At 45.6% G+C, this 26,329-nt stretch overlaps 1 protein-coding gene across 4 annotated transcripts in view; it reads left to right on the top strand.

Moving 5' to 3' along the window:
- The window catches only part of LOC119180717 (arrestin domain-containing protein 3), a 379,819-nt gene that overhangs the window by 90,992 nt on the left and 262,498 nt on the right, over positions 1–26,329 (top strand). For 3 of the 4 annotated variants that reach the window (XM_075882896.1, XM_075882897.1, XM_037431847.2), the window contains exon 2: positions 7,859–7,980. The exons of the other annotated variant lie outside the window; for it this stretch is intronic. In XM_075882896.1, the coding sequence (XP_075739011.1) occupies positions 7,869–7,980 (112 nt within the window). In that variant the 5' untranslated portion in view covers positions 7,859–7,868. The remainder of the gene's footprint in view (positions 1–7,858; positions 7,981–26,329) is intronic. 4 annotated transcript variants of the gene reach the window in all.

Below are 26,329 nucleotides of genomic sequence, written 5' to 3'. Positions count from 1 at the left end.
ATGTTGTTTGTCGATCAAGGCGAAAGGATATTGACACGGCGTCTATGCAACTTTACCTGAACAACAGTCCTATCGAACAAGTGGTTTCTTTTAAATATTTAGGAGTGTTTTTTGACCAGCACCTTCACTGGGAAGAACGAATTCATAGTGTTTGTAAAAAGGTGGCTTACGGTTGTTATACCTTAAGCAAAGCACGCGAATGCTTTCCCCCAGCGTGCTTCGAACATTGTATTTTTCCTTCTGTCATTCACATATTAGCTACTGTATTGAATCGTGGGGTGTAACGTATACGACATACCTAGAGCCATTACTACGACTACAAATGAGAGCCCTAAGCATAATAGGTGGAAACCATGGAAATTCATATAAAACTACATTTCAGGAACAACAAATCTGATCAGTTTGGGCACTTCGCGATTATAAGGTTGCCATTTTTGTTCAGAAAATTATAGGCACTAGCTTTCCCCTCTCCTCCACTCTATTTACAATACCATCGCGAAACACTAGACACGCATTGAATGGCAATTTTAACTTGCCTACAAGCTATAACTTATATGAAAAACGCTTATTGGAATTACATGGGACTAAAATTTGGAACCAACTACCCTTAGAAGTTAAAGTGGCAAGAAATTTTAAGCACAGTGTGAAACTATTTTGCTTGCAGCATCAAGTCATATAAATAGGTTTTTTTTCTCACTTTCTCCTGCACTAATTAGTGCTTTTTCCCAGTCACTTATTATATATGACGATGATGATGAAACAAACTATATTTGGGTATGTTGTGAAAATGCATATTTGTACACGCGCTTATGTATATAGTATGTATGTGCATATGTGAATACTTATATGTATAAATACTTGTGTATATATGTGTTTATTGCTTAATATGCTCTGCTAAGCTGCTTTTATGTACTCCGATATAGACCGATCACTAGCCAATGTAGGGTAACGGTCCAGATATCTTGTAATCTTTTCTTTGGTTTGTCAATAAAAATCAGATTGATTGATTGATGGATTGATTGATTGATTTAACACGCCAATATAGGTAACTGAGACCCAAGAGCGAACATGGCTGAAGCGTGCATCCTCGGGCACCTCTGCAATGCGGCTTGGAACGGCGTCCATTTCTGAATCACTGTTCTGCAAAAGGTCGATCTAAGCGAGAATAATTCACGACGTCGCGAATCGTGGGAATTCCAAGTTCGAGACTATTGTATTGAACCCGAGTCGACACTTTGTACGGCGAGGACAGTAATTCAGGTGACATAACATGACTGAATGTGCCGCTTAGCAGACGAAATATTTGCGAAGCTGCTGAGCCTGACATCACTCTTTTCTGTGGAGAAGTGGTCAGCTGTGGCGTGATCTAGAGGTGACCGCGAGTTGGCGCCACTGCTTGTGCTCTCAGCGCTAGAAATGACGGAATTACTGGCCGTTTTGAATAGTTCTAGGTACCAGTGATATTAAATCAATAAAAGTGATAGTTATTCATCTTTAAGTTGCATTTTACATCGCCAATCACTGATACGGCGTCTATAGCTGCTCGCTAACGCAAAAATCTTGACATGAGTAAGTTTGATGTCAGCGCTCCTTTAACTATCGACCAATATCTTCAACTTCAATACCATGCAAAATAACGGAGCACGTCGTTTTCACTCATGTATTTAACTTTTTTGAAGACAATAAATTTGTTCTCTAACTTTCAACGTGGATTTTGCAAATATTTCACTTGCGAAACGCAGCTGTTTGTATTTACTCATGACCTGGACACTTACCTTGACTGTGGCTTTCTCAATGAGTGCGTATTTTTGTTTTTTCAAGTCAAGTGAAGTTTATTAAATAGTTCAGTTGAGTTACATGGTTAGCGTTATTACAACAGGAGGTCCCAAAGTTTCAGAGAAACTGACAGGGGGACCTCCTATGGCTACATGGATGGGGTAATTACAAAAAATACAGCGATAGTATACGGACTTGTGAGTAATAATGAATAAGCTTGATTAACAATAAAAATGAAATCTTGACTTTCTGTAAAGTTTCAGACAAAATAAACCATCTGCTTCTCTTGTATAAACTAAGCGTGCCCTAAATTGCCTACTGGATTCGAGCGTTTTTTTCTGTTTCGGCTTCAATTTTTTGCCACCAGTGATAGCGTGTCTGCGGCCCCTGTTGAATCCGGCATTCCTCAGGGGTCCGTTCTTGGTCCACATCTGTTCCTAATTTATATAAATGACTTACGTGATAAAATTTCCTCCCAAGTTTGTTTATTTGCAGACGAATTTGTCATATATTACGGAATAACCACTACCTATGACGTCCCTAGTCTACAGTTTGATCTGAACAACGTCCACAACTGGTGCGTAATTTTGCGCATGAAGCTCAATACTAAGAAGTGCAAATGGATGCGCGAGTTTCACGCTCTAACGCAGTATGCTCAACATGTGCGATTAATAACTTCATTCTCGAATCTGTCACAGCATAGCGTTACCTTGGCGTCCACATAACGAATTATTTGTCATGGAAAGACCCCGTCGAACACATCATATCGAAACGTAGCTGTACTCTGGGATACAACAAGAGAAATCGTTTTCTTGCTTCATCTTCACTAAAATTACTGCTTTACACCACGTACATCCATCCTCAGCTAGAATATGCATGACCGGTTTGGGATTCGCATCAATCGCAATTAATTGACGCAATCGAAACAGTGCAAAATCACTCTGTGCATTTTGTACTAACGAACCATCAGCGTACAGGAAGCGTAACAGATATGAAAGCTCTTCTAAACATCCCACTACTTGCCATTCGCCGGAAGCAAGCTCGCATTTCACTTTTTCATAAAGTATATTATCCCGATGCCACTCTCCAAGCACTCTTCGTTCACCCACCACCATTCACATCGGCTCGTAGGGATCATGTTCGTAAAGTCAAGGTCTCGTTTTCTAACACTGTTACTCGCCCACAGTCATTTCTTCCGAAAGCCTACGTAGACTGGAATAATCTGCCATCGTCTGTAGTAAAAAATACGCGGTCCGATTTTTTTCAAACATGCTCTTAGGAACATCTTCTAGAGTTGAAAAAATTCGGCCACCTGTTCTCTGTTTTTCTCTTCTTGTTTGTTGTTCGGAGCTCCTGCCCTTGTACTTTTTGTTATTATTATATTCATATCTGAATCACTCAATTGAGTAGTACATTTTGTATAACCAGTGTTTAAATTGGTATTATCCTCTAGTTTTTGTGTTTGAATGTGATTGACTCTACTTTTTGTGTTTGACATTGATTGTGATTTGTGAGAAATGACCCGAGCGAGTTTGTCCCTTTCAGAGGCAGTCGGGGCTGCTAGGCGATGCAATTCCTGCATTGCCCGGACGTACTCAAGCAAACTTTCGTCCGGATGCTGCGTTCCCAGTTCGAGCTCACGCTGTACTCGCTGCTCGCACCCAGGGAGCACAAACTTCTTTCGGGAGCACTTTTCAAAATCTGCTGATGTGGTGAAAGCCTCCACCATCGTCCTGCGGTATCCCGTAAAGCCAACGGCAGAATTCGAGCCATCACGTACGCTTCTGAGGCGTCAGTATCCCTGGCATAAATGTCTACTTCATCTAGGAAGTCAGCTAATGATTTCGAATGTTCGCAGAGATGTGGCTAACTTACCCTATTTTGCTCCACGACCAGACTGCCCACGTGGTCTATGACCGTGTCGCACAACTCAGCGACATACTGAAATGTGTCTGGCTGCTGTGCCAGTTGTTTCGCCGGCTGAAGAGGTGAGTCTTCCTTGTCGCCAGTGGGCATGATCGCCCCGGAACGGAGTTGCGTTACGTCTGCCTGCGCCGTGGGGAGAAAACAAATACCGCGCAACAAAAGCACATGCACAAAAACGTTGCTGCAGACAAAAGCTCCCAAAACCTAAGTCCCGATCCACGTACACCTTGCCAAGTTGGGCGCCAACTGTGGGCGTCGCCATTGTTTCGTCCCGTTCGCATAGGCAAGGGCAACGGAGGCTCCACGTCAAAACAAACAACAATACTTTAGTTATCTAAATGCGGAATATGACAGGGTTGGCCCAGGGATGAGACAGCAGCGCGGTGATGCACGGGCAGCTGAAATCAGGCAGCTTGGCTGATAGCAGCTCCGGCACTTTTCCTCCGGGCAGCGCACAGGCTTTGAAGAGCGCAAGCGGGCCGTGAGCATTGCTACTGACGTGGCGCTATCTGCTGCTGCTTCCCACATCGCAGAGATACACGTGTCTCTCTTTTGTATCTCTCTCACCGCTGCTGAGCCAAACATAATGTTTTAAGCAGTATAGCGACGAACCTTTTGCCCCAACACGCTCCTTTCATTCTACGTTTTTTTTGCACGTTTAGATACTGCTTTGAGCAAACCACGCCAGAATGTCTCGGAGCATTACTACAGGATCATCTGTAAGGCTTCAGCGCGGAAACATGAACTACTTAGTTGATTCTCGAACAAGCGCGACCACCAGCAACGACGCTCGAATCTTCGATGCCGCATGTGATGCGCGCTGCGTTTCCGCGGGTCAGACTATCGATGACCGACGCGCATTTCTCCGGTCTCAGTACATTGCAAGCGATTGTTTGAATTCTTTTTACTGACCAGATGTCCAGCCAAATAAAGCCAGTTTTGACTGCTGCCTTCTTTAATGTCGCGATCCCATGACAGTACGAACAGGGGGCGAGAAATTTTGATGGGGCATACCCGTTTGTCAACGACATGACACACTGATGGTGCTTCACTCCTAAAAATAGATAGATAAAGATAGATAGATAATATAGATAGATAGATAAAGATAGATAGATAGATAGACAGACAGACAGACACGCTCAAAACCACCGAAGTTGGCTAAGAAATGCTTCGCATTTAAAAAAAAGAAATGAACATGGGCCGGGCATGTAGCGCGTGGGCAGGACAACCACTGGTCATTAGCCATAAATGACTGGATTCTTGGAGTAGGGAAACAGGTTAGGGGGACGCAAAAAGTTAGGTGGGCAGACGAGATTAGGAAGTTTTCGGGTACTAAATGGCAGCAGCAAGCACAAGACCGAGTTGACTGGCGGGTCGTGGGAGGGGCATCACCATCATCATCATCATGGGCATCGTCATCACCATCATCATAATCCTGACTACGTCCTGCAGTGGACGTAGTGAGGATGATGATGGCGATGATGATGATGGTGATGAAGATGACGATGACGTCACTATAAACAAAAAACGCTTATCCACTATCACATTTATCGATTGCAAGAAACGTTATCACCCATACCGTCATAAGCCACCTTCGATGCTCCCTCGTTCAAGAACTTTGAACAATAATATACTACTTATGAGCTACCGTTGTAATTAAACAGGTTACATTCCTGTGATATTAAGATAACAGACCCTTTTTCAACTTCGCCAATAGCTCCGCCATGCTGGTCTAGTGGTTAAGGTACTCCGCGGCCAACCCGCAGGTCACGGGACCGAATCTCGGCTGCGGCGGCTGCATTTTATAAAGAGGCGACAATGCTGTATGTCCGTGTACTACGATTTCGGTGCACGTTAAAGAACCCCAGGCGCTCCAAGTTTCCGGAGCCCTCCATTACAGCGTTTCTCAAAATCACATGGTGTTTTTGAAACGTTAAACTCTGCATGTCAATCAACTTCCGCAATTATTTATTAACACTGCTGGCATTTGAAACCACTTCTTCAAACCTAGTTTTCCATTAAAAAGAGTAATAAACAAAAAAAAAACACACACACAAAAGGATGAAAATGCAGCCACCACTGCGCGTAAATCTTGTGTATGGTGTATTTGCGGTTTACATATTAAGACTTTTGATTTATATTTCTGCATATGTTCATTGCACTGTGTGTATGCGGTTTTCTTTGTCAACGAGGTTGTCTGGAGTGTTTTTGAAAGCTGTGTAACTCCTAATTTCGTTAATGTGTATTTTTGTCAGCTGTTGTGTTCTGTGACCGCCACCGCCCCTGCCTTGTGTATATAGTAGGCGGCGAGAACTTGGTCAAGCGAATAGCCCGCTTTATTCTGCCCCCCCCCCCCCAATCAACTACGTATTGGTGAAAAAAAAGAAACAATAACCAAAAAAACACCCTCGTAATGCAGTGGACTGCTAAGTTCAAGCATGATTGCTGGAAGCAGTAGAAAATCAGTGTGCCGCAGGTAATAAATGCGAAACATTTCTTAGCGAACTTGGGTAACTTTGAGCGTATCTATCTATCTATCTATCTATCTATCTATCTATCTATCTATCTATCTATCTATCTATCTATCTATCTATCTATCTATCTATCTATCTATCTATCTATCTATCTATCTATCTATCTATCTATCTATCTATCTATCTATCTATCTATCTATCTATCTATCTATCTATCTATCTATCTATCTATCTATCTATCTATCTATCTATCTATCTATCTATCTATCTATCTATCTATCTATCTATCTATCTATCTATCTATCTATCTATCTATCTATCTATCTATCTATCTATCTATCTATCTATCTATCTATCTATCTATCTATCTATCTATCTATCTATCTATCTATCTATCTATCTATCTATCTATCTATCTATCCGCTTACGTTTGGGGGCTCTCGTGGTCACCCCCTTAACTTGGCGTGAACCAAAACTAGCATGGGAGGGCAAAATGTTTTGACGAATACGATGCGCTGCTGAAGACATGAATAATGTCACCATCTCGTCCCGTACGTCATCAAACACTTCCCGACAGCCAGTGGCACATACCCACGGGCTGACACGTGCCGATGGTATGCGGGTATGAGCCACAATTGATTGACAGACCCAGGAAAGACGAAAACACACATGAGCAATGTCAGCGTGTGAGCGTTAAGAAATACCCGGCATCGGTAGCGTCGACCCAAAAAAAGGCGTATAATAAACTTAAGGGTCCCAGTGGAATCAAACCAAAGAATTCTGCGTGGCAATGAACGCATTCTACCATAGAGCTACGTGAGGTCTCGAACTACTTCTCAAATAGACGCTAATGTTCGTGAAACGTCAATAGTGGTTGCACTGCTGTCCACCTAATTTTATAGACATTACATATGTACTCCTTCGATACAGTCGTCACGTCGGGTTAACAGCACTTGTGATTAGTTACCATGCGCTGAAGTTGATTTATGTAGTAATGTCCAGGACCAGCATCTTCGCGAGCATCGGTGCTGTATATCAGCTTCTGGTGTTGTTAATACGGCAAGTGCGAACAGCTGGTTATATGCACATCTGCAACTCTTCAACATAAGTCTGTACGTCCAAAATTTGTACATATACTTAGCGTCATTTCTTCGCGTATCGCTGAATAAAAAAATGCAACACGCTCACCTTCCATCCGCATGCTTCGCATACCGTCGATTCCCAGGTACGTGGGATCTGCCTAATTTTTTTCTTATAGTAGGTGTACACGTGATGTTAGATACGCGCTCTTACATTCTTTGCGTGCTTGACAAAAACCTCGTGAAATTCCGAGGTAGATAGTCAAGAAGTGAACCGACGTTTGTTTCGTTAAACGTCGCAGATATACGGTTTCGTTGAGCTCCGGCCACTTCTATGTGTAAAGCAAACGGGTCGCTGGGTCAACCAGAGATCAATTTGACGTAAAAGATTGCTAACCGGATGCCCACCATCAGAGCTATCTTGCAAATATAGATATTCACGCAGATATTTGGTGAATGCGTAGGTTATTATGGGAACATGAATGAATCGACACATCTGGATGTTGAGGTCTGGTAGTGCATGCATGCGTGAGCCAGCCTTCAGTTGACTTGTATAAAGTAGAAATCAAAGGCCTGAACAGTTGCTGTTTCTGCTGATTCCAGGCTGTGAACCATGGACTACATCAGGGAGTTTGACATCCGTCTCGAGAAAGAAATGTACTACGCCGGTGAGATTCTCTCGGGTCACATCATCGTGAACACAGTGGAGAACTTCAAACTACGAGGTACGTTAACCATTCACCCAGAGAGATAGCTCAATTTCTTACATGCAGCAAGGCAGTAAAAAGAAAGGGCCAGACGATCAGAATGGCCTGTGACCGGGCTCATCTACACTAGAATAGTGCGAGACAAGACAGGCACTGCTGTAATATGTCAACGCAAGCTCATCTGGCTATTTCTTCTCGCTAGCGCTGTTTTACTGCAAGTATGAACAAATTGGCCCCGAAAAGTACGGGTTAACAAATAACATCTTTATTTGTCTGTTTCTACAGCAACACCCTTGTTTGTCGGAACGGGGGATCGCAGCGGGAAGTATACGCGGGCGAAGAACTTGAAGAGCCGAAACAGATCCATCTGCTGTTTTCATTGAAGAAGCAACATGGTGTTGCTTCTTTAATGAAACACAAGAATTATGCTTCTCTTTAAGTAACGCTTGTGTCACAGCCATGCTCATACTTTAGTCTTGCGCGCTTCATTGCCCTCGGATACTGTAGATTGGAATCTGATGGATCAGCGCAATCGGAACAAGAATATCGAAAATGATACACACGTATCTTTTTCGCAACGTCGAAATTGCGAAAATTTTTCGAACAACGTCACTCGGAACGTACCGGTGAAGTGCAAGAGCAGTTAGCAGAGAGGCGTGGGTTGTACTCGTAACTGCACATTTCATAGCTCTAACCATTTCGCTTCGCTGGTCGAGCTCGAGCATCTTGGCGGCATGTGGCGCTCTATAATATCAATTGTCATTAAGCTACATGCAATGCCCAAGAAAAATTATGAATTTATTTCGACATAGCTGAATTATAATACATACATTCAATACAATTGGTAGTGACTTATAAGCATGAAAAGCATTAACACACGAGGCGGCGTGATGTACAACTCGCTCCTCGAGAGTAGTAGCTGATCGTTGCCCCACCGCGTTGGTCAAGCGGCTAAGGTACTCTGACCTGGCTGTTGACCCGCAACTCGCGGGATCGAATCCCGGCTGCGGCAGCTCCATTTTTGATGGAGGCAAAAGTGGTGTAGGCCCATGTGCTCAGATTTGGGTGCACGTTAAAAAAAATCCAGGTGGTCGAAACTCCAAGAGTCCTCCACTACGGCGTCTCTCATAATCATATAGTGTGTTTGGGACGTTAAACGCAACATATCAATCAATAAAGCAGCTGATCTTTCATCGCTGCTGTCACTATCGGTTCGTTGAGAACCTTCTACGCCCAGTAAAGAAAACCTTGCCGTCATGGCGGTTTCTTTCGACATCCTTGCTGAAAGCAATCTGAGTTATTCTGATCCGCCTAGCAACTTCTACAGCACAACACCAACACCACGTCAGCACACTTATCTGGGCCCGAAAACATTTCGCTCTGAAACCTGTTCACAGCCGAATTGCTTGCAGTGTGCTTCAATCTATCCACAAATGCACAAAAGCAAGCGGTGCAGTGTTGACTATAGTTTGATCGATATGTGGGGATTAACGTCCCAAAACCACCATATGATTATGAGAGACGCCGTAGTGGAGGGCTCCGGAAACTTCGACCACCTGGGGTTCTTTAACGTGCAACCAAATTGGAGCACACGGGCCTACAACATTTCCGCCTCCATCGGAAATGCAGCCGCCACAGCCGGGATACGAACCCGCGAAGTGCGGGTAAGCAGCCGAGTACCTTAGTCACTAGACCACCGTGTTGGGGTGTTGAACATAGTTTCAAGACCAAATCGCGAGCCCACGTGACTTTTAGCTTACACTCAATGTCATGGGATTTATGTACTACAAGAACAATCGCGAATTCTATACCATCTTAATACAAGCTGAGTTTCCGCTGCAAAGGTCAGACAAAACATTTATCTAACTAGGTGGCTACAGAAAGTCTTGCGTAGTTGATTTGGGTACTCTGTGGGCTATAATCTAAATCGCAAGCTGCCACGTATTTTCATAAAAACTATGTGTCTTGACAGTACAAATCTGATTTATCTTGTCACAGAACGTCCGGTTTATTCACTCATGCACGAAACATGCAAAGTGGTTAGTGTTCGTTTCTTGCTAACGCATTAAAACGAGCCGAACAATACAGCGTCTGCCTACTGACCATTCTACTGACCACGCTCGACAGAACGTGTAGTGGCGCGACAGGCTGTGGGCATTGTTAATACTACTAGGTCAGGCTTGGTATGTACATGCTACAAAAATAAAATAAAAGGTGCTATAGTTCAAGCTGTTTTCCGCATTCGCACAACGAACGCCTCTGCGAGTCATCTACAGTGGATCCTCGTTTGTGCGAGCTGATATCGTTCTGTTTTATTCCTGGACTGTGTATCCCCCCCATCCTTTCGTGTCCAATCTGTTGCTCTGACTGTGCGCCGGTTGTCTTTCTTACACATTACCTGGTCAGACCAGCTTCATTGCTATTGCTTCATGTCCACTGTTATATGTGCCAGATTATATTGCCGCCTCGCGAATTATTCTTTCTCGCAAGTTCGGAGTACTACTCGCACCATTTTTCGCTCCATCACATCCCGCCATGTCTTCAACTTTAATAAGTGGAGCTGCTTGAGCCGTTAGTAATGTTCGTTCGTCGGTTGTTCTTTAATGTTCTGACGGAACCCACCACGGGGGATCGGCCATGATACGGATTGTACGTTATTTAAAAAAATAAAGTGTTTTTTACGAGCCGTATACATTTGGAAATGAACGGTGTAAAGATGAACACATTGCTAAAATACGAATGAAATATTTGTTAAATAAAAAAAAAGAAAAATCCACCAGCCTCAACGGATTGACAATAAAATAAATTTGTGCGTAAGCTTAACATTTTTTTCAATTCGTTCCCTTAGGAAATCGCATAAGACATCGCAAACGTTTCTGTGGTAACGGCCTATTTTTGTTGCTACAAAGCAAAGAAGCTCCAAAGTAGAGAGACAAGTGTCGAGTAACAATGCGCAGAGTTTCTTCTAGCAATATCTTTCTTTAATTTGTAAAAAAATCTGCACGTTAATATGAAAATATGCAGTTATTCCCTCACTTCGCAGCGAAGCCACGAGGGTGACTTTACCAGACCAGACCTGTGTAAGTAAAAGTTCATAGTGGGAACTCGGCATCGTAGTCTAGTGATTGATATTTCTGCCCTTCTAGAGGAACACCATCAATTTTTCCAAAGATACTTAAGATGAGAAAACGCACATGCTGCTAAACGAGACTTATCAAAGTCATCCGACGTGGGAAGTTTATTTAATTAGGCCGCGGAGATAAACGCCGGGAAGACAGAAATTATGGAACGTATATGCAATGCCACTGCATGTGCATCTGCATATTCATTCAGGTTTAAACCGTGGTTACCTGGTACCCATACCGAACGGTTAGTACGTAAATGCTTGATACTTATTCTTCCTAGTGAATTTGACAACTATGATAATCGTGAACTGTCTCTTAGTTCTTTTTTTTTTCATTTGCTGCTCTGCTTCTGGGACACGAGCACAGATTTCTGCAATGGAGCGTAACTGTGATGGGCGAGACAACGGTCACACAAACAAAAAGATATCGGGGGGGGGGGAAGCAGCGCAAAAGAAAGGACTGATACAAGCATAAAAACTGATCGAGTATCTCCGTGCTTAGATCGCTGCAAACGTCGTCGAGAGACGATAGTCTTCTGCCTGAAGAGAGATAATAAAACACTTATTTGCGACCGAGGAAGGAGTGTCGGTGAGTGGGCTCCTTGGTTCGGGATCCCATTGGCACGGGACGCTGTCCTGGCTCGTCTCACGAGGGCCTCTTGGGTCTTCGGATCCAAGCTGGACAGAGCTGCCTCCCACCCTACAGTGTTGTGCTATGCTCTGGGATCTAGAGGTGGATTGTGTGGGCATTCCCATACCATGCGGTACAGGGTGGCTGTTTTAGTGACGCAGAACCTGCACTGTGGTGCGTATGTGTCGGGATCTATCTTGGACAGTATGTATTGATATGGGTAAGACAAGGTCTGCAGGCGACGCCACGCTACTTGAGATTCTTTACTGAGCTTTGGCCCCGGGGGCGGACGTTTCCGTCTTTCGAGTCTTTGATGTTCTAGAATATGGGTGTATGTTAGGAACGGGTTCCCACGCATAGCCGAGGGTGGGTGTGATATGCCGGGGTCGGATGTCCGGAATAGTGATTCTCGGGCCGAGGCATGGGCGAGCTCATTGCTTCTAACTCCGCAGTGGCTGGGCATCCATATCAGCTGTTTCCATTCGCCCTCTGAGCGTGAGGACGAGAGTTATGTAAGACGTCGATGCGCAATAGAGCCAATGTAGCCTTTACAAAACTTTCATTTTTAATCTGTTAGAAAGAAAGTTGACCTTGGGTTTCGCAGGGCGAGGGCGATTCCTGATTCTTTCATACTAGCTGCGTCTGTGTCCTGGGCTGATATACAATCAACCTGTTTTCCACAATGAATGACGCTTGCTGTATATTTGCCGTTCATTTGTCCAGCTGCACCGACAAAGAAGGCGCCCTCAGTATCTGAGTAGTTGTCCGTGAACTTTTGCTGGTGCCCGACGTCCATGTTCGTGGAACTGAGGATGCATGCTGCGTGGAAGTGGTTTGATGATGAAGTCCTGCCTCCATTCATGTGGGATGCGTTATTTTCTCCTTCTCTCAATGGGGGCTTCGATACCAAGTTCTGATAGTGTTTCCCGTCCCGATTTAGTGATGGCGAGGCGCATGACTTGATTCGGGTGGTGTGCATGGAATAGTTCTGATAGGGTATTGTGGAGGCCCATTTCAAGCAGACGTTCCGTGAGGATCCACGGGCGAAGGTTCGGAGCCTACTTGAGAGCCACACGTATGACTCTGTCTATTTTGTGCTCGTCTGCTTTCAAGACCCTCAGGTAAGGAAAGCTATAAGATATGCAGCTGATAACAGATGTCTGAATGAGTCGCATTATGCCGTCTTCTTTCATCCCTCGTCATCGGTTAGCCACCTGACCAATCATGCGAGAGATTTGTAGGCAGGACGTTTTTAGTTTTTGTACAGAAAATGAGGTATTGCCGCGATTATTAAAGTGGGCTCCCAGAACTCGGTGGTTTCAGCCTCTTTAATTTGCGTTTTATTGAGTTGTACGTTGAGGGATGTATTGTCATAGGCCTTATTTATTTATACGAGGATTTCTCATTTGGTGGGGGAGCACTCCACACCACTCTTGCGTCTTATATTTTCTATGACGGGGGTAGCCTGTTGGAAGGCTTCTTTTATCTGACCCAGGTTACCAGACTGGCTCCAGGTTGTGACGTCATCAGCATATATGACGTAGCGTACTTCGAAATGTCATTTAGGGCCTCCAGGAGGCGCATGAGGACGATATTGAAGAGAAACGGGGAAAGGACAGCCCCTTGGAGAGTACCGAAATCCCCTATGACGACGGGTTAAGATTTAAAGTCCCCCATGCGAATAGTGACTTGTCTGTCTATGAGGAAGTCCCACACATATGCATATAATTTTGGACCACACCTGAATTCCAGTAAGTTTTCCAAGATAGCGAAGTGCTGAACATTGACAAAGGCATCCTTGAAATGAATTGCAAGAATGGCCCTTTCCGCTTGAGTGTTACCGCTGGACAGGTTAGGAATTTCGTGTTTTAGTTGGAGGAAGATGTCCTGCGCTAACAAATGGGGACGAAAACCGTACATAGAGTCAGGCAAGAGGTTCTTTTCTTCTAGATATTAGTGTAGCCTTATTTGTAAGGCCTTCTCCATCACCTTACCAGTGCATGATGTGAGGAATATGGTACAGAGGTTATCAATATAAAGCGCTTTGCCAGCTTTCGGGATGAAAGGGAGCTCGGCCAATTTCCACTCTAGGGGGAGCGTTCCGGTGTCCCAGTACTGGTTCATTTTATCTACTAGCAACTGAATCATGTCATCGCTTAGGTTAGAGAGCAGCCCTTTTGATACCCGATCGAGTCCCGGGATGGTACCTTTCTTCATGCTTCGTATTGCCGCTTTAATTTCGACGACCGTAAACGCTTTTGAAAGCTCTGGATTATCGGAACCGTCATAAAGGGGTGTGGATGCGTGGTCCCGCGCAGTGTTGACATACTTCGACTGTAGGGCACCGAGTAAGTTCGCATTGTTGCCAGGGAAGCCGTGTATAACCCTCTGAAAGCTTCTTCTGGTCGCACCTTTGGTAGAGTTTGTGTCAATGAGGGGACGCAGAAGGTTCCAGGCAGATTTCGTATGGAGAGACCCTGTAAGGGAGTCGCATTTTGAGAACCAATTTTCCTTAGCGAGTGCTATTGCGTATTTCTCTGCCTCACCAGTGAGGGCGGCAATACGTGTCTTGAGTCAGCGATTAAGCCTTTGTTGTTTTCAGCGTTTTGTCGTTTCCAGCCATCTCTTGTATTCCATAAATGCAAGAGATGGCTAACGACCGCTGGAGCTTCAATTGTAAGTGCAACAGTTTTGGTAACGTCGTTCTTAAGTTCCAGTAAGGTGCCGGTTCATTCCGAGTAAGTTGTGGGAGTTTGATGAAAAGGATAGTTTTCTGTTTTGCGGAAAGCTGCCCAATCTATTAGCCTGACCGTCTTTTCATGTTTCTTGTGTCTCTCATATGATAAGGACGTGTGAGTGATGAAATGGTCGCTCCCGAGGTTCTCTTGTGAGTTCCACCAGCGTGGCTGAGGAAGGTTGATACCCATCGTTAGATCGAGGTATGTATCTCTCGAAACACTCTTACCCGTGCGAGTCTGATAGGCTGGTTCGGTAAGGAGAGTGATACCCTCGAGAGCCATGAGGTCGTACAGTTTTCGTCCTTTGGTGCCCTCTTGCGGATAACCCCAGGAGGCGTGTCGGACATTAAAGTCGCGTACTATGAGAAGCGGAGAACTTAAAGCTTCTTTCCTGGCTTTGCGGAAGACCTTGAGGAAGGTTTGCTTATGAGACTTGGGTTTACTCTATATGTTAAGCGTGTACACAGGCTACTGAGAGCGCTTGATAGGCGAAAGGCGTATGAAGACGTACTCAAGCTGCGTATCACGTGAGTCAAGACCTACCGTGACCGCAGTGCAGGTGTTATGAACGAAAGTGCAGACCGATGTCTTGTGTTTGTTGGCATGCGTTGTGTACGACGAAAATCTGATAACGGGGACTACAGTATCCTATAGCGCTATGATTTCGGGTTTGTGATTGAGCGTGCCTATGCATTGTTGCAGCGATGCCTCCTTACGGTGAAAGCTTCTTCAGTTCCACTGTATTATGCTTAGGCTTCGAGGGAGCAGCGCCATTATGGCTTCGAAGATGTCTCCTCCGAATCCATAATTTTATGCACTGTCGCGGAGATATCACAGCGCCCCGTGAGTAACTTAACAAGTGTTCTTCCGTGCTCGTGTTCTAGTTGTGAGATGCTGCGCTTGTATTTGCAGGTGAGGGCATCTAATTCAAGTAGCTTGGGCTGCACGGCTTCCTTGATTGAGACCAAGCTTTGTTCTTTGATTTGTTGTATGGAGGCGAAATGTTGGTCCCGTATTTGTTGTAGCTCCTCGCTGATCTGTAGTTTTAGGAGCGTGTGAGAACTTTGACAAGTGTATTTACGATTTGTTCGATATGGTCTTGGTGGGATTTTCCGCCAGCGTCAAGCGAGGGAGCCTGAGAATCTGTTTCCGTGGGTGCCATTGTAGATTGAAGCTGGGTTGTGCTGGGTGGCGGTTGACTAGATGTTTGTGACTTCACTAGGTGTTCTAACTGCTCTATCTTGTGTTGCTGTTTCATGAGCGTCTGTTGTTCTTTGGCTATGATATTTTGGAGTTGTGCGATTGATTGTGAACCGTCATCGTTCTTAGATTGGGTGGGAGCAACAACATATGCCCAGCTTACCGGCGGTGGCAATGTCTTGTTCATCTGGGGTGGACCCTGGCTGCAGCGCCGAGGTTCTTGGGTGGTTTTCTTGTTGTAGACTCCGTTTGGGTCTCGAACTGAACCGAGATTGGAACCGTGATGTGGACCGTGATGTGGACCGAGACTTGGACCGAGACTTGGACCGAGACTTGGACCGAGATTTAGGTCTGAATGAAGCACGATGAGCCACTCTAGCTGAGCAGTCTCGGTAGGTGCTGCGTCGTTCGGAGCGCGAGCGGACCCCGTTGTTGTTTGTGGATGTTTGCTCGCATGCTTCTCCACGTTCAGATGATACTGGTTGGGGTGGTGTGTCCACTGGGCTTCGGTAGCGCTAGGGACATTCCCTTGCTCCGGTGATGTGAGGGCAGTTACAGAGCAGACAGCAGGCGGACGCCATCTGGCAGTAATGCCGGAAAAACGGAGCTTGTAAAGAACCCAGGGTCACTGGTAGGTGGCAGCACCATGTCAGCAGCAGATTGCTTTTGCGTGGATCGCATCGAGTTTCGGTGAAACGCAGAAAAACACCCGCTTATACGTCCACATCGTCGAATTTTCATCGCAGCGTTAGGGTAATGCTTTTTGGCACTAGGGTCCCTCAAATTATTTGTTTACGTATTTTATAGTAAAGAAGAGAAAGAATTGACACTAGATAGTTGGTGAGACTACGAGTGCCGAGGGAACGCTAAAGGAAATTTCGATACAGGGCCGAAACAATGAATGAATAGCAACACTCTGTCATACGAAGTAGTAGACTTGGGAAACATACGAATAACATAGTCAAACGTGCGTTAAGCCGCAGCGTTTCTCACACGCGCAGCAGGAGGTGCGGGAACGTATGCAAGCTTGCCTTGCTTCAGCGCTGTACAACACGCGTGGTCAGCACAAAGGCTGAATCACATACAACATTTTCACCGCTGTTGGTCCAGCGTTTTCTTCCTTGCCGTCAGTCGACGTCGAAGATACCGGTGATGGTTGCGAAAAGTACGGCTTCAATGCACTTCGCGAAAGTGTCCACCTCAGATTGTCCCCGACATTGCAGTCTGAGCGTCGACGTTGGAACAGCTCGATAGTGGGAGACGCTTGATTGACTGCTTATTTATTGATATCAAGTCCCCATCCACCCAGGGTGATTGCTTACGCAGCTAGCAGTTAATATAAAAGTCACAACTTCGCCGCAAAGACGAAGCAATACGGCGGTAACAGCGCGAAAAGTCTAGCGACGATGAGAAGGGACACAAACAAGCACTGACTCTCAACTGATGAATTTATTGAAATAAAAAAATTATCTGAACACAAGGTAAAAACATACAAAACATGCTCAGAGGGGCTAGCGAGGAACCATGTCACCTTACTTAACAATTTTACGCTGCAGGTAACTGCACGGGCGCGACAAATTCAATTCAAACAAACTTGCTACTGATTGATTGATTTGTGGGGGTTAACGTCCCAAAACCACCATATGATTATGAGAGACGCCGTAGTGGAGGGCTCCGGAAATTTTGACCACCTGGGGTTCTTTAACGTGCACCCAAATCTGAGCACACGGGCCTCGACATTTCCGCCTCCATCGGAAATGCAGCCGCCGCAGCCGGGATTTGAACCCGCGACCTGCGGGTCAGCAGCCGAGTACCTTAGCCACTAGACCACCGCGGCGGGGCAACTTGCTACTGATTAGTATTTTTTTCTTTTTCACGTAATAACATTCATGTTTGACAAACACAGGCCTCCCATTCTTTTTGTTATAGAATGCTTCCACCAGTTTTCTTGTGATGTGATCGCTATAATTGAAGAGCAGTGCTGTTTCTTTGAACAAGGGCCTGCACACACACGTGTGGCAGTGCGAAGGCAGATTTGCGTACGTGCTGGTCTTGAAGGTTCCGGAGTGTTCTTTTAGCCGTACATAGAGACAACGCCCTGTTTGCTCAATATAAACCTTTGCGCATGGTAAGGTAATTCTGTAGACCACCCCTGGAACGAGTAGTGAAGCGTCCTTGTGTTTTACACAGCATTTAGTTTGGCTGGAGCTCGTTTTATCATGCTCTTTGGTCCCCATTGGGCACAATTTTCCTAGTTTGGTTTTTGCGGAGAGTAGAACCTGTAGATTGCATCGTGATGCCGCATTTTTTAGTCCATGCGCGAATTATGGTAAATTATGTCTAGGAACTGTAAGGCATGCTGTGAAGGCATTTGGCTGGTGAATTTTGGCCCCATCCCAGTTTCTTAAAAGATCTGCAGAACCTTTTAAACATTCATGCGCTCCTCATTTTTGTGTACTGCTATTAAGTACTCATCCACGTAACGGGCGACACGAACCACCTTCCCCTTCAACTTCTTTTCTTGTCTGGCATCAGCTTTTGCGAGAAAGATGTCGCTGAGAGCTCGGGCCAGCCTAGTCTGAATACAGAACCCGCTTTTTGAACCATCGTTTTCTCTTCCCGAACAATAAAGGTTGATTGCAAATAGAACACCAATAACTCTAGAAAAGTTTCCACCTTCAAAACGCATTGGTTTTAAAAAAAAAATTTTGGTCGTCGTTGTTTTCCGTAATGCATTCTTTCACACAATTTATTAGCTCCCGCTATGGAGAAGAATAATATAAATCTACCTCGTCTACACTGAATGTCATGATGTCATGCATCCATCAAACTTTGCACAACATAATTTTTAAACGATTACATGCGAGTTCTTTATTATGAATGGATCCTGCACTTTTAGTTTTTCTAGTTGCTTCAGCAGAAAGGTCGAAACGATCAATAGTGCGAAAAGGGTGCTCCGGTGTATGGGTCTTTTTTTGAAAAGTAAGGTTCAAGCTGTAATCCTTGACGCTTTACTACACTTCTGGACAAGCTTCCTAGGTTCATTTGCTGCAAGAGGCTATTCGCCCTTTCCTTCACGTTTTTCGGCAACCCGGAAGTTTTTTAACAGAGCAACAGATACTTTTTCAGAGAACTCTCCAACAATTAACAGTACAAGAAACCCTTCCTTATCCGCAGTCATCAACTTCAACTTTTTTTGTTTTAAGGACTCGGCAAGAGGTAGCAACTGGATGCTTTTATTTCGTGTTCCTTTCTGACTACGCGTAATTACATCTCCACATTCAGACACACACCTTGTCCTCTCATCCTCCGTAACATGCTTAGAAACAGTCATCGCTAGGGATACCTTTTTAACGGCGCTGAGCCTCGGTTCCACGCAGAACTTTGGGCTGAGCCTGAGTGTCTGCAGGTGCTGTTTCGGTATCGTTGGGCCGGGTGCCTAATTTATCTTGCTTAAGAACTGCCTAAGAATTTGTCCTGCTTAAGGACTGCCTAAAGACAACCTTCGTTCTACAGTGTGGAAAAAGAGAGGGGAAAAAGATATGGTGAGTGGTGTCGAATCAGCGATTCCCTGGCTGAGTTTCTTTGGGTGACAGCCAGACTGGAAGCACCGAAATGCAATGGGAGGACAAATCCTGCGGGCAAGGTCTTAAATCTATAGCCGGTGTTTTTCGTGTAGAAAAGGACCATGAAGTTCTGACTGAGCCGCTTTTCGGCCTAGCTCAACGAGCAGGACTACGCAAAGTTACTTTGAGCGTCACAAGATTGGTGGAGATGCTGGGTACGACAACTCACGACGCACCCCATGTACAAGGGCCCGCCCAGGAGCCGGAACGCAAGCTCTGTGCCCGTGAACACGCCAGTTCACAGAAAAAGCTGCCGCCAATGAGGCCTACCACCAGAGACAGCGGAACAGCTTGTCGACGGAGCGACTATGACTTCACCTCAAGGCGTCATAAAAACTCCTTCATTGCCTACGGCGATCAATTTTACTGTCCAGAATCCACGGATGCCTAGTCGCTTTCACGAAGAGCTGTTTGAAGATGTGGACGACTGCTAGAGCGAGTTTAAACATGTAGCAGCGATCAAATACTGGGACGAAACCACCAAACTCCGCAACGTCTGCGTCTGCTTAAAAGACGGCGCTGAACGCGGTTCCTGAACAGAGGTGATGTCTTGACATGCTGGTGCTAGTTCTAGCATTGCCTCTTGGAGACCTACCGGAGTCCCGACCACCACGAACATGCTGAACGTGCATTGCACTCACGCATCCAGATGGCTAATAGGACCGTAAGCATGTACGTCGAGGACATGACGCGGCTTTTCAGGTGAGTGGATCCGGTAATGCCAGAAGAAAAAAAAAGCTGTGCTATATATCTGATGCGAGGCGTGAAGGAGCAGCTTTTTGCTGGTCGAGTGCGGAGTCCTCAGAAGAGTGTAGCGGAGTTTTTGACCAAAGGCACTACAATGGAGAAGGTACTTTATCAACGATCTGCCCTATTCAAACGGTAAGTGAATGCTGCATAATCTCCAGAATTTTCCGCCACATTTGGAAGCAACAGCATTGCAAGGATCCGCGAAATCCTTTGCTCCGTCGTCCACGAGGAAATGGTGAAATTACACGGGGTGAGACATCCGGAGGTAAAGAGCATAACCAGTATTATCTTGGACAAGGTCCAGCAGATGCTTCACAGCCTTCGCGGTTAACCGACAAATACCAGTCTAGAACCGCCTCCTGCGTCCACTGATGTTCAGAACCGCACATATGCGATGATACGCCGAAGCCTTGCGCACTTCTATGCCGGTCTCTAGCGCTGCATTCCCAATCCAGATGATGTCGCCAGTTGAAATTTAATCAGCACACGCTGGTTTGGACATCGACGGTCGCCGTGCTCCTACGCGGAAGTCTGATATCTGGTGTAAGTCAGATAGAAGACCCCTCTGCCATTGCTGTGAAGCTGACCACATATACCGAAAAGGCCCGTACCGACAACTTGGACTGCACGGTTTCTATATTCATTCACGTCATCCACTAGTTGGTCCAAGGCCAAGAGAAATTGCGGACTACCTCGCGCAACAACGCCTACCTTTCTCACGGCGTCAATCGCTGTCAACATCTCCACGGTGACCCGCAGCCATTAAGCCACGTTTCAGAACGACGGCACAGGGACACTCTCCAAACTCTCCTCGGGAACACTGAAGGCAGTGACCTTTGAAGACGATGTCGTTGGGACTAAAGGTGCGGAAGACCTCCCATCGACGCTTGCACAAAACGCTGCAGCTATTTAATTGACGCCTGAGTGCAGTGCGAGAGAAACGCTGCATTCTGCGTCTGAAACCAGAGACCGAGTATCGCTTGATATTCCCGTGCTGATAGATAGTCTTCAGGTCAGCGTCTTAGTGGATACAGGTGCAGATTATTCTATCATGGGCAGCAAATTGGTAAACAGTCCTAATAAAGTAACGACACTTTGGAATGGGATGCGTATTCACATGGCTGGAGGACACGTTGTTACTCCTTGGGCTGCTGTACCGCAAGAGTGGAAATACGCGAGTCAATATTTGTGGTCACCTGTCTCGTAGTACATGACTGTTCTCGTCAGCTCATCCTTGAAAAGGACTTCCTTCGAGAGAACGGCGCGATAATAAATCTCCGCCAGCGAATGGTGACTTTCTCGACGCAACGTTCAACCGATCGAGGCGTCGATAGTCGTCGTGGGCCTGCGGTACGTGTTGTTGAAGAAAGTGTGACGCTGCCTCCCCGAGCGACTGCTTTTGCAGAAGTCACCTGTGAAGATCTCCAAGACGGTGACGCGGTCGCCGATAGCAACGTATTCCTTTTGCTGCTGCAAGGTGTGTGCGCACTGCGAATCACTGTGCGTGCGCGTGAAGGGCGGTCACAGATACTCGTCACAAATTTCACCTTTGAGCACCATCACGTTTTCCGCGGCACCACCGTGGCCTTTGAAGACCGTGTAGTGATGTCACCGAGTGCTCACATCAGAGGAAATGGTTGATGGAGGCAAGTTTCTGGATAACATAGACGTAAATTCGAAGTCTTTGGATGAGAAGAAGGCCACACTTCACAATCTGTTGAAGGAATGTCAATCGCGCTTCGCCTCTTCATCTAGAGTCAGGCAAACACCCCTCACAAAGCAGCGAATAATCGCCGACGACGACGTTTTCCCGATGCGCCAGACACTTTACCGTGTCTCGGCTAAAGAACGCGAGGCAATACAGACGCAGGCAAAGGAGATGCTTGACGATGGTGTGATACAACCGTCTAGCAGCCCGTGGTCCTCGCCAGTCGTTCTATTGCAGAAGAAAGACGGAACGCCGTGATTCTGTATTGACTACAGGAAGCGCAATAGCATCACAAAGAAAGGCGTTTATCCGCTTCCACGGGTTGATTTTCTCGTCAGGCCTCCGTGAAGTATTTTTCATGGATCGATTCGAAGAGTGGCTATTGGCAAATAGAGGTCTAATAGCTTCCCCTATACTTTCCTTGACATTATTGTCTGTTATGTCGCATTATTATTGTGTAAAAAAAACAGCCCTTATGTATACGGTTCTTTTCCTTATTCATTTACGAGGGTCTCGTACTGGCAGACTTGGTGCCGTTAGATTGTATACGAGGGACTATTGGTCAGCTGCCACATGGTAATAGGTTTACATGCGACGTGACGCCACACAGACTCTTAAAGAGTGTGCCACACTTGCCGCAATGGCTACTGGGGGCGCTGATTGACACTCCCACGTTTACAATCACATATAAAACGAAGAAAGTGGCTGAGTGGATAGCTGCCATGGTAGCTCAGTGGTAGAGCATCAAACGCGTTATTCGAAGGTCGCAAGTTTGGTTCCTGCTCACTGGAAGTTATCTTTTCACCCGCTTTTCTTCACATATACATTACAATTAGGTTCAATAACTTCTCCTATAATTCCTTGGCATTGTTGTCTGTTAGATATCATTATTATTGCTTGAAAACACGGAAAAACAATCCCTTAAGTATACACTTCTTACCCTTATTCGTTACGAGGGCATATATATATATATATACATATATATATATATATATATATATATATATATATATATATATATATATATATATATATATATATGTATATACATCTGCGCCTGCCAAACCACAGTTTGAAAATGTCAGCGTAACTCTTTTGCAGTCTGGTTTCTCAAACAGACGCGAGCGCTAACAGCGTGAGGCATATTTTATTTTCAAATTTCGAACATTAGTAGCCGGCATCAATGAGGACCCCGGAAAACTCAACTGCCTCCGAGAAGTAAGCCAGGAGGAAATTTGTGACAAAGATTGATAGCCGGAGACCATGCTTTTTTCTGACTGACTCGTATGTGTACACTGTCCTTTCTTGTTTTTTGTTTTTCTTTTTTTTCCACATGCACATACAAAGTGTTTACGTTCGCCTACCACTTGATGACCATTAAAGAGAAACGGACGAAGATTAAAGGTAAAGAGCCGACCGACCCATTAAAGGGAAAACGTTTCTTTACGCATGCCGCACGCCGACCGACCCGTTAAGGGGAAACCCTTTCTTTACGTACGCCGTCATGGACCCTGCCGCCACCGCGGCGACAATCTTGGGTGGCCCGACACACGTCGAGAACTGAACAGCACGTGATAAGAACCGTGTGTGGACGTACACGGACAGTTGCTTTCGTTCTCAGTGTTGACAGTGGTTCTTCCTCTTTTTTACTTTTTTTCTTTCTTTTTCGTCCCTATTTTTTGTTTTTCTTTCTTTCCTTTTTTTAGTTCCCTCTGATTCTCGCAAACATCTTTCAAGGCGAGAGGGACGCGGCAGCAACGAAGTTTGGAAGTTCATGTCATTATAACTCATCCCCTGATGAAGGGAGGACCCCTCCCGAAACTGTTGGAAAATAAATATATTTATCCTTGTTACAACGCTCCCGTTGTGCCATTACCCATATATATATATATATATATATATATATATATATATATATATATATATATATATATATATATATATATATATATATATATATATATATATATATATATATATATATATATATATATATATATATATGATGAGAAATATGTGAATACTTAAGGGCTCGTTTTCCCGTGTTTTGACACAATATTAATGAGACCTAACAGACAATAATGCTAAGGAGTGTATAGGGGCAGATTGTAATGTAAATAAGTAGAAAGAAAAGTGAGTGAAAAAATAACCTACACACACATATATATATATATATATATATATATATATATATATATATATATATATATATATATATATTGCTTGAATAAAGCGTCAGCTTGGCCGTGGTATTTCAAGTGGTGGAGGAGCTTTCTGATCTCTTCGACCTCTCTTCATACAAAGCCAGCTTAGGGACCTCCGTTCGCGACGCCGCTTACGCCAGCAGAGCACCATGGCGCAAGAGCGAGCCCCGCCGAACCACCCGCCGGCCCAACCACCAGCCGTCAACCCCAACCTGGTCAACAACACCCCTCGGGAGCCTCCAATCTTCTCCGCGGTGCCTGGCGAAGATGTCGAAGACTGGTTCAACAATTATGACCACGTAGGTGCCTACAAAAACTGAAACGAGACCTCGAAATTAGCACGCGTCCAGTTTTATGTCATTCAGGTTGCCAAGACATGGCTCCTAAATAATGAGACTGACTTCCGCGATTAGTCTTACTTGAAAGACCGGCTCCGACGTATTTTTGGCACACCAACTGTTCGTTCAGAAGTTGCTCGGAAGAAATTGGCAGAACGTGTTCATCATTGCGGTGTGCACTACACTTCTTATATTGAGGATGTGCTTGCACTTTGCTGCCGTATCGACGACACCATGCCAGAAGCTGATTGTGTCCCACACCTTCTGAAGGGTATTGGACCTATCGCTTTCAACGCCCTCACCACGCACAACCCTTCGACGGTTTCCGACGTCGTCTCTGTATGCCAGCAGTTTGATGCCTAGCAGTCAATCCCCCTGCAACCCGACTTCTCTGAGAACCCCCTGGCAAACAGTATGGAGTTCCGATCCATCATTCGAGCCATAATTCGTGAGAAATAGCAAGCCTACAGTGTACCTTCTTCTAACAACGTTCCCGCTCAACCCGTCTCTAGCGATCTGCGTGAGATTATTAGGGAAGAAGTGTCAGCCTTTCGAAGCACCCTCCATGCTCCACCTTGCCGCCAACCCGCTTCGTACGCATACATCGCTTCAATGCAACCCTCGCCATCTCAAATATCACCAACTGTGCCTAAGCACGACTATCTAGCACCTCTAGTCACCTGTCTAACGAACCCTACCTACCATACTACCTTGCGGGCCCCCTTGGCCTATTTGCTACGACTGTGGAATCCAAGGACACATTTCCCGGTTTTGCGACGTCGGCAGCAAGAGGAACGTCATGGTTATGCAGCTTTTAAACGTGATGACACATTTGCTCGAGGTTACTGCCGTTATGCCAACAGTCCCTCCGACCACCGATCTCCGTCTCTTGTGCACAATTCCAACACAACCAACAGTACACGTGGCTCCCAAGCACGCTCCCCTTCGCCCCTCCGACGATCTGTTTCACCACTTCGGCCTGTCTTTCAACTGTCTGCCGAGCGATCGGAAAACTAAACCGTGCAGTTTTTGGAGGGAAAAATGCATCGCGGCAAAGTGACCCAAGCCCTCCTAAACGACCGTCAAACATATCATTGGTGACTGTACAAGGTTGCCTTGTTGGATACGGGAGCAACTATTTCAGTTATGCATGCCGACTTTTGTTCTAGATTGTAGAAAGTGAAGACGCCCTACCTTGAATTATCTTTGATTGGGGCTAAGGGAGTAATAATTAGACGATCAGCCAAATCTGCAGCGCGTGTCTTCACTGATGGTAATCGTCACCACATCACTTTTGCTGTCTTTATTTAGTGTGCTCATGAACTGATTTTAGGTTGGGACTTTTTCTCAACAGCATCTGCAATAATTTCTTGTAGTCAACTTGTAGTCCAGATGACCGAGACCGATCACTGCAGCGAACGTGTCGACGAGAAACCACTGCGTTTTTTTTTCACAGCTTCTGATTCCATACTGCTAACGGGTCAGGAGCAACTCATCACCATCACTTATCTGGATATTGCCAATGGTGACGTACCAGCCACTGTCTAGCTCGCGGCGTTAAACTCCCCTCCAGCCCGGTGTGATTCAAAGACAGTGCTGCGGTAATCCTTGGCCTGAACCCCACTCCGGAACCTGTTCTCCTACTCCAAGGTTCTGCAGCGTCGTGTTATGTGGATACCCAACCGCCATCTTCGGTCTCTCTCGACGCCTTGCCAGCTGACAGACAGGGCCAGCCTGTTACTTCCTCCTCCTTTGCTCCCGGGATAAATCCTGACCTTCCTGCTCCTCAACATGAGGCCTTCCTAAATTTGTAACTAAACACCAGGCCTCTTTTGACGCCAATGCTTCGTCACCAGGACCGACCACAGTTGCAGACCATCGCATCGACACTGAAGGTCAGACTGTTGTACGCCGTCGTTTCTACCGAGTCTCGTCAGCCGGGCTCAAAATCATCGAGGAGAACAACCCTCTGCCAGCTCTTGGTCATCACCCGTTGTGTTGGTACAAAAGAATGAAGGATCGGTATGATTTTGTGTTTACCGCGCGCT

Source organism: Rhipicephalus microplus, unplaced genomic scaffold, assembly GCF_043290135.1.
Source record: "Rhipicephalus microplus isolate Deutch F79 unplaced genomic scaffold, USDA_Rmic scaffold_14, whole genome shotgun sequence".
Classification (NCBI taxonomy): Eukaryota; Metazoa; Arthropoda; class Arachnida; order Ixodida; family Ixodidae; genus Rhipicephalus; species Rhipicephalus microplus.
Note: the sequence above shows the minus strand (reverse complement) of the source record. Positions and strands in the feature narration are given on the sequence as shown.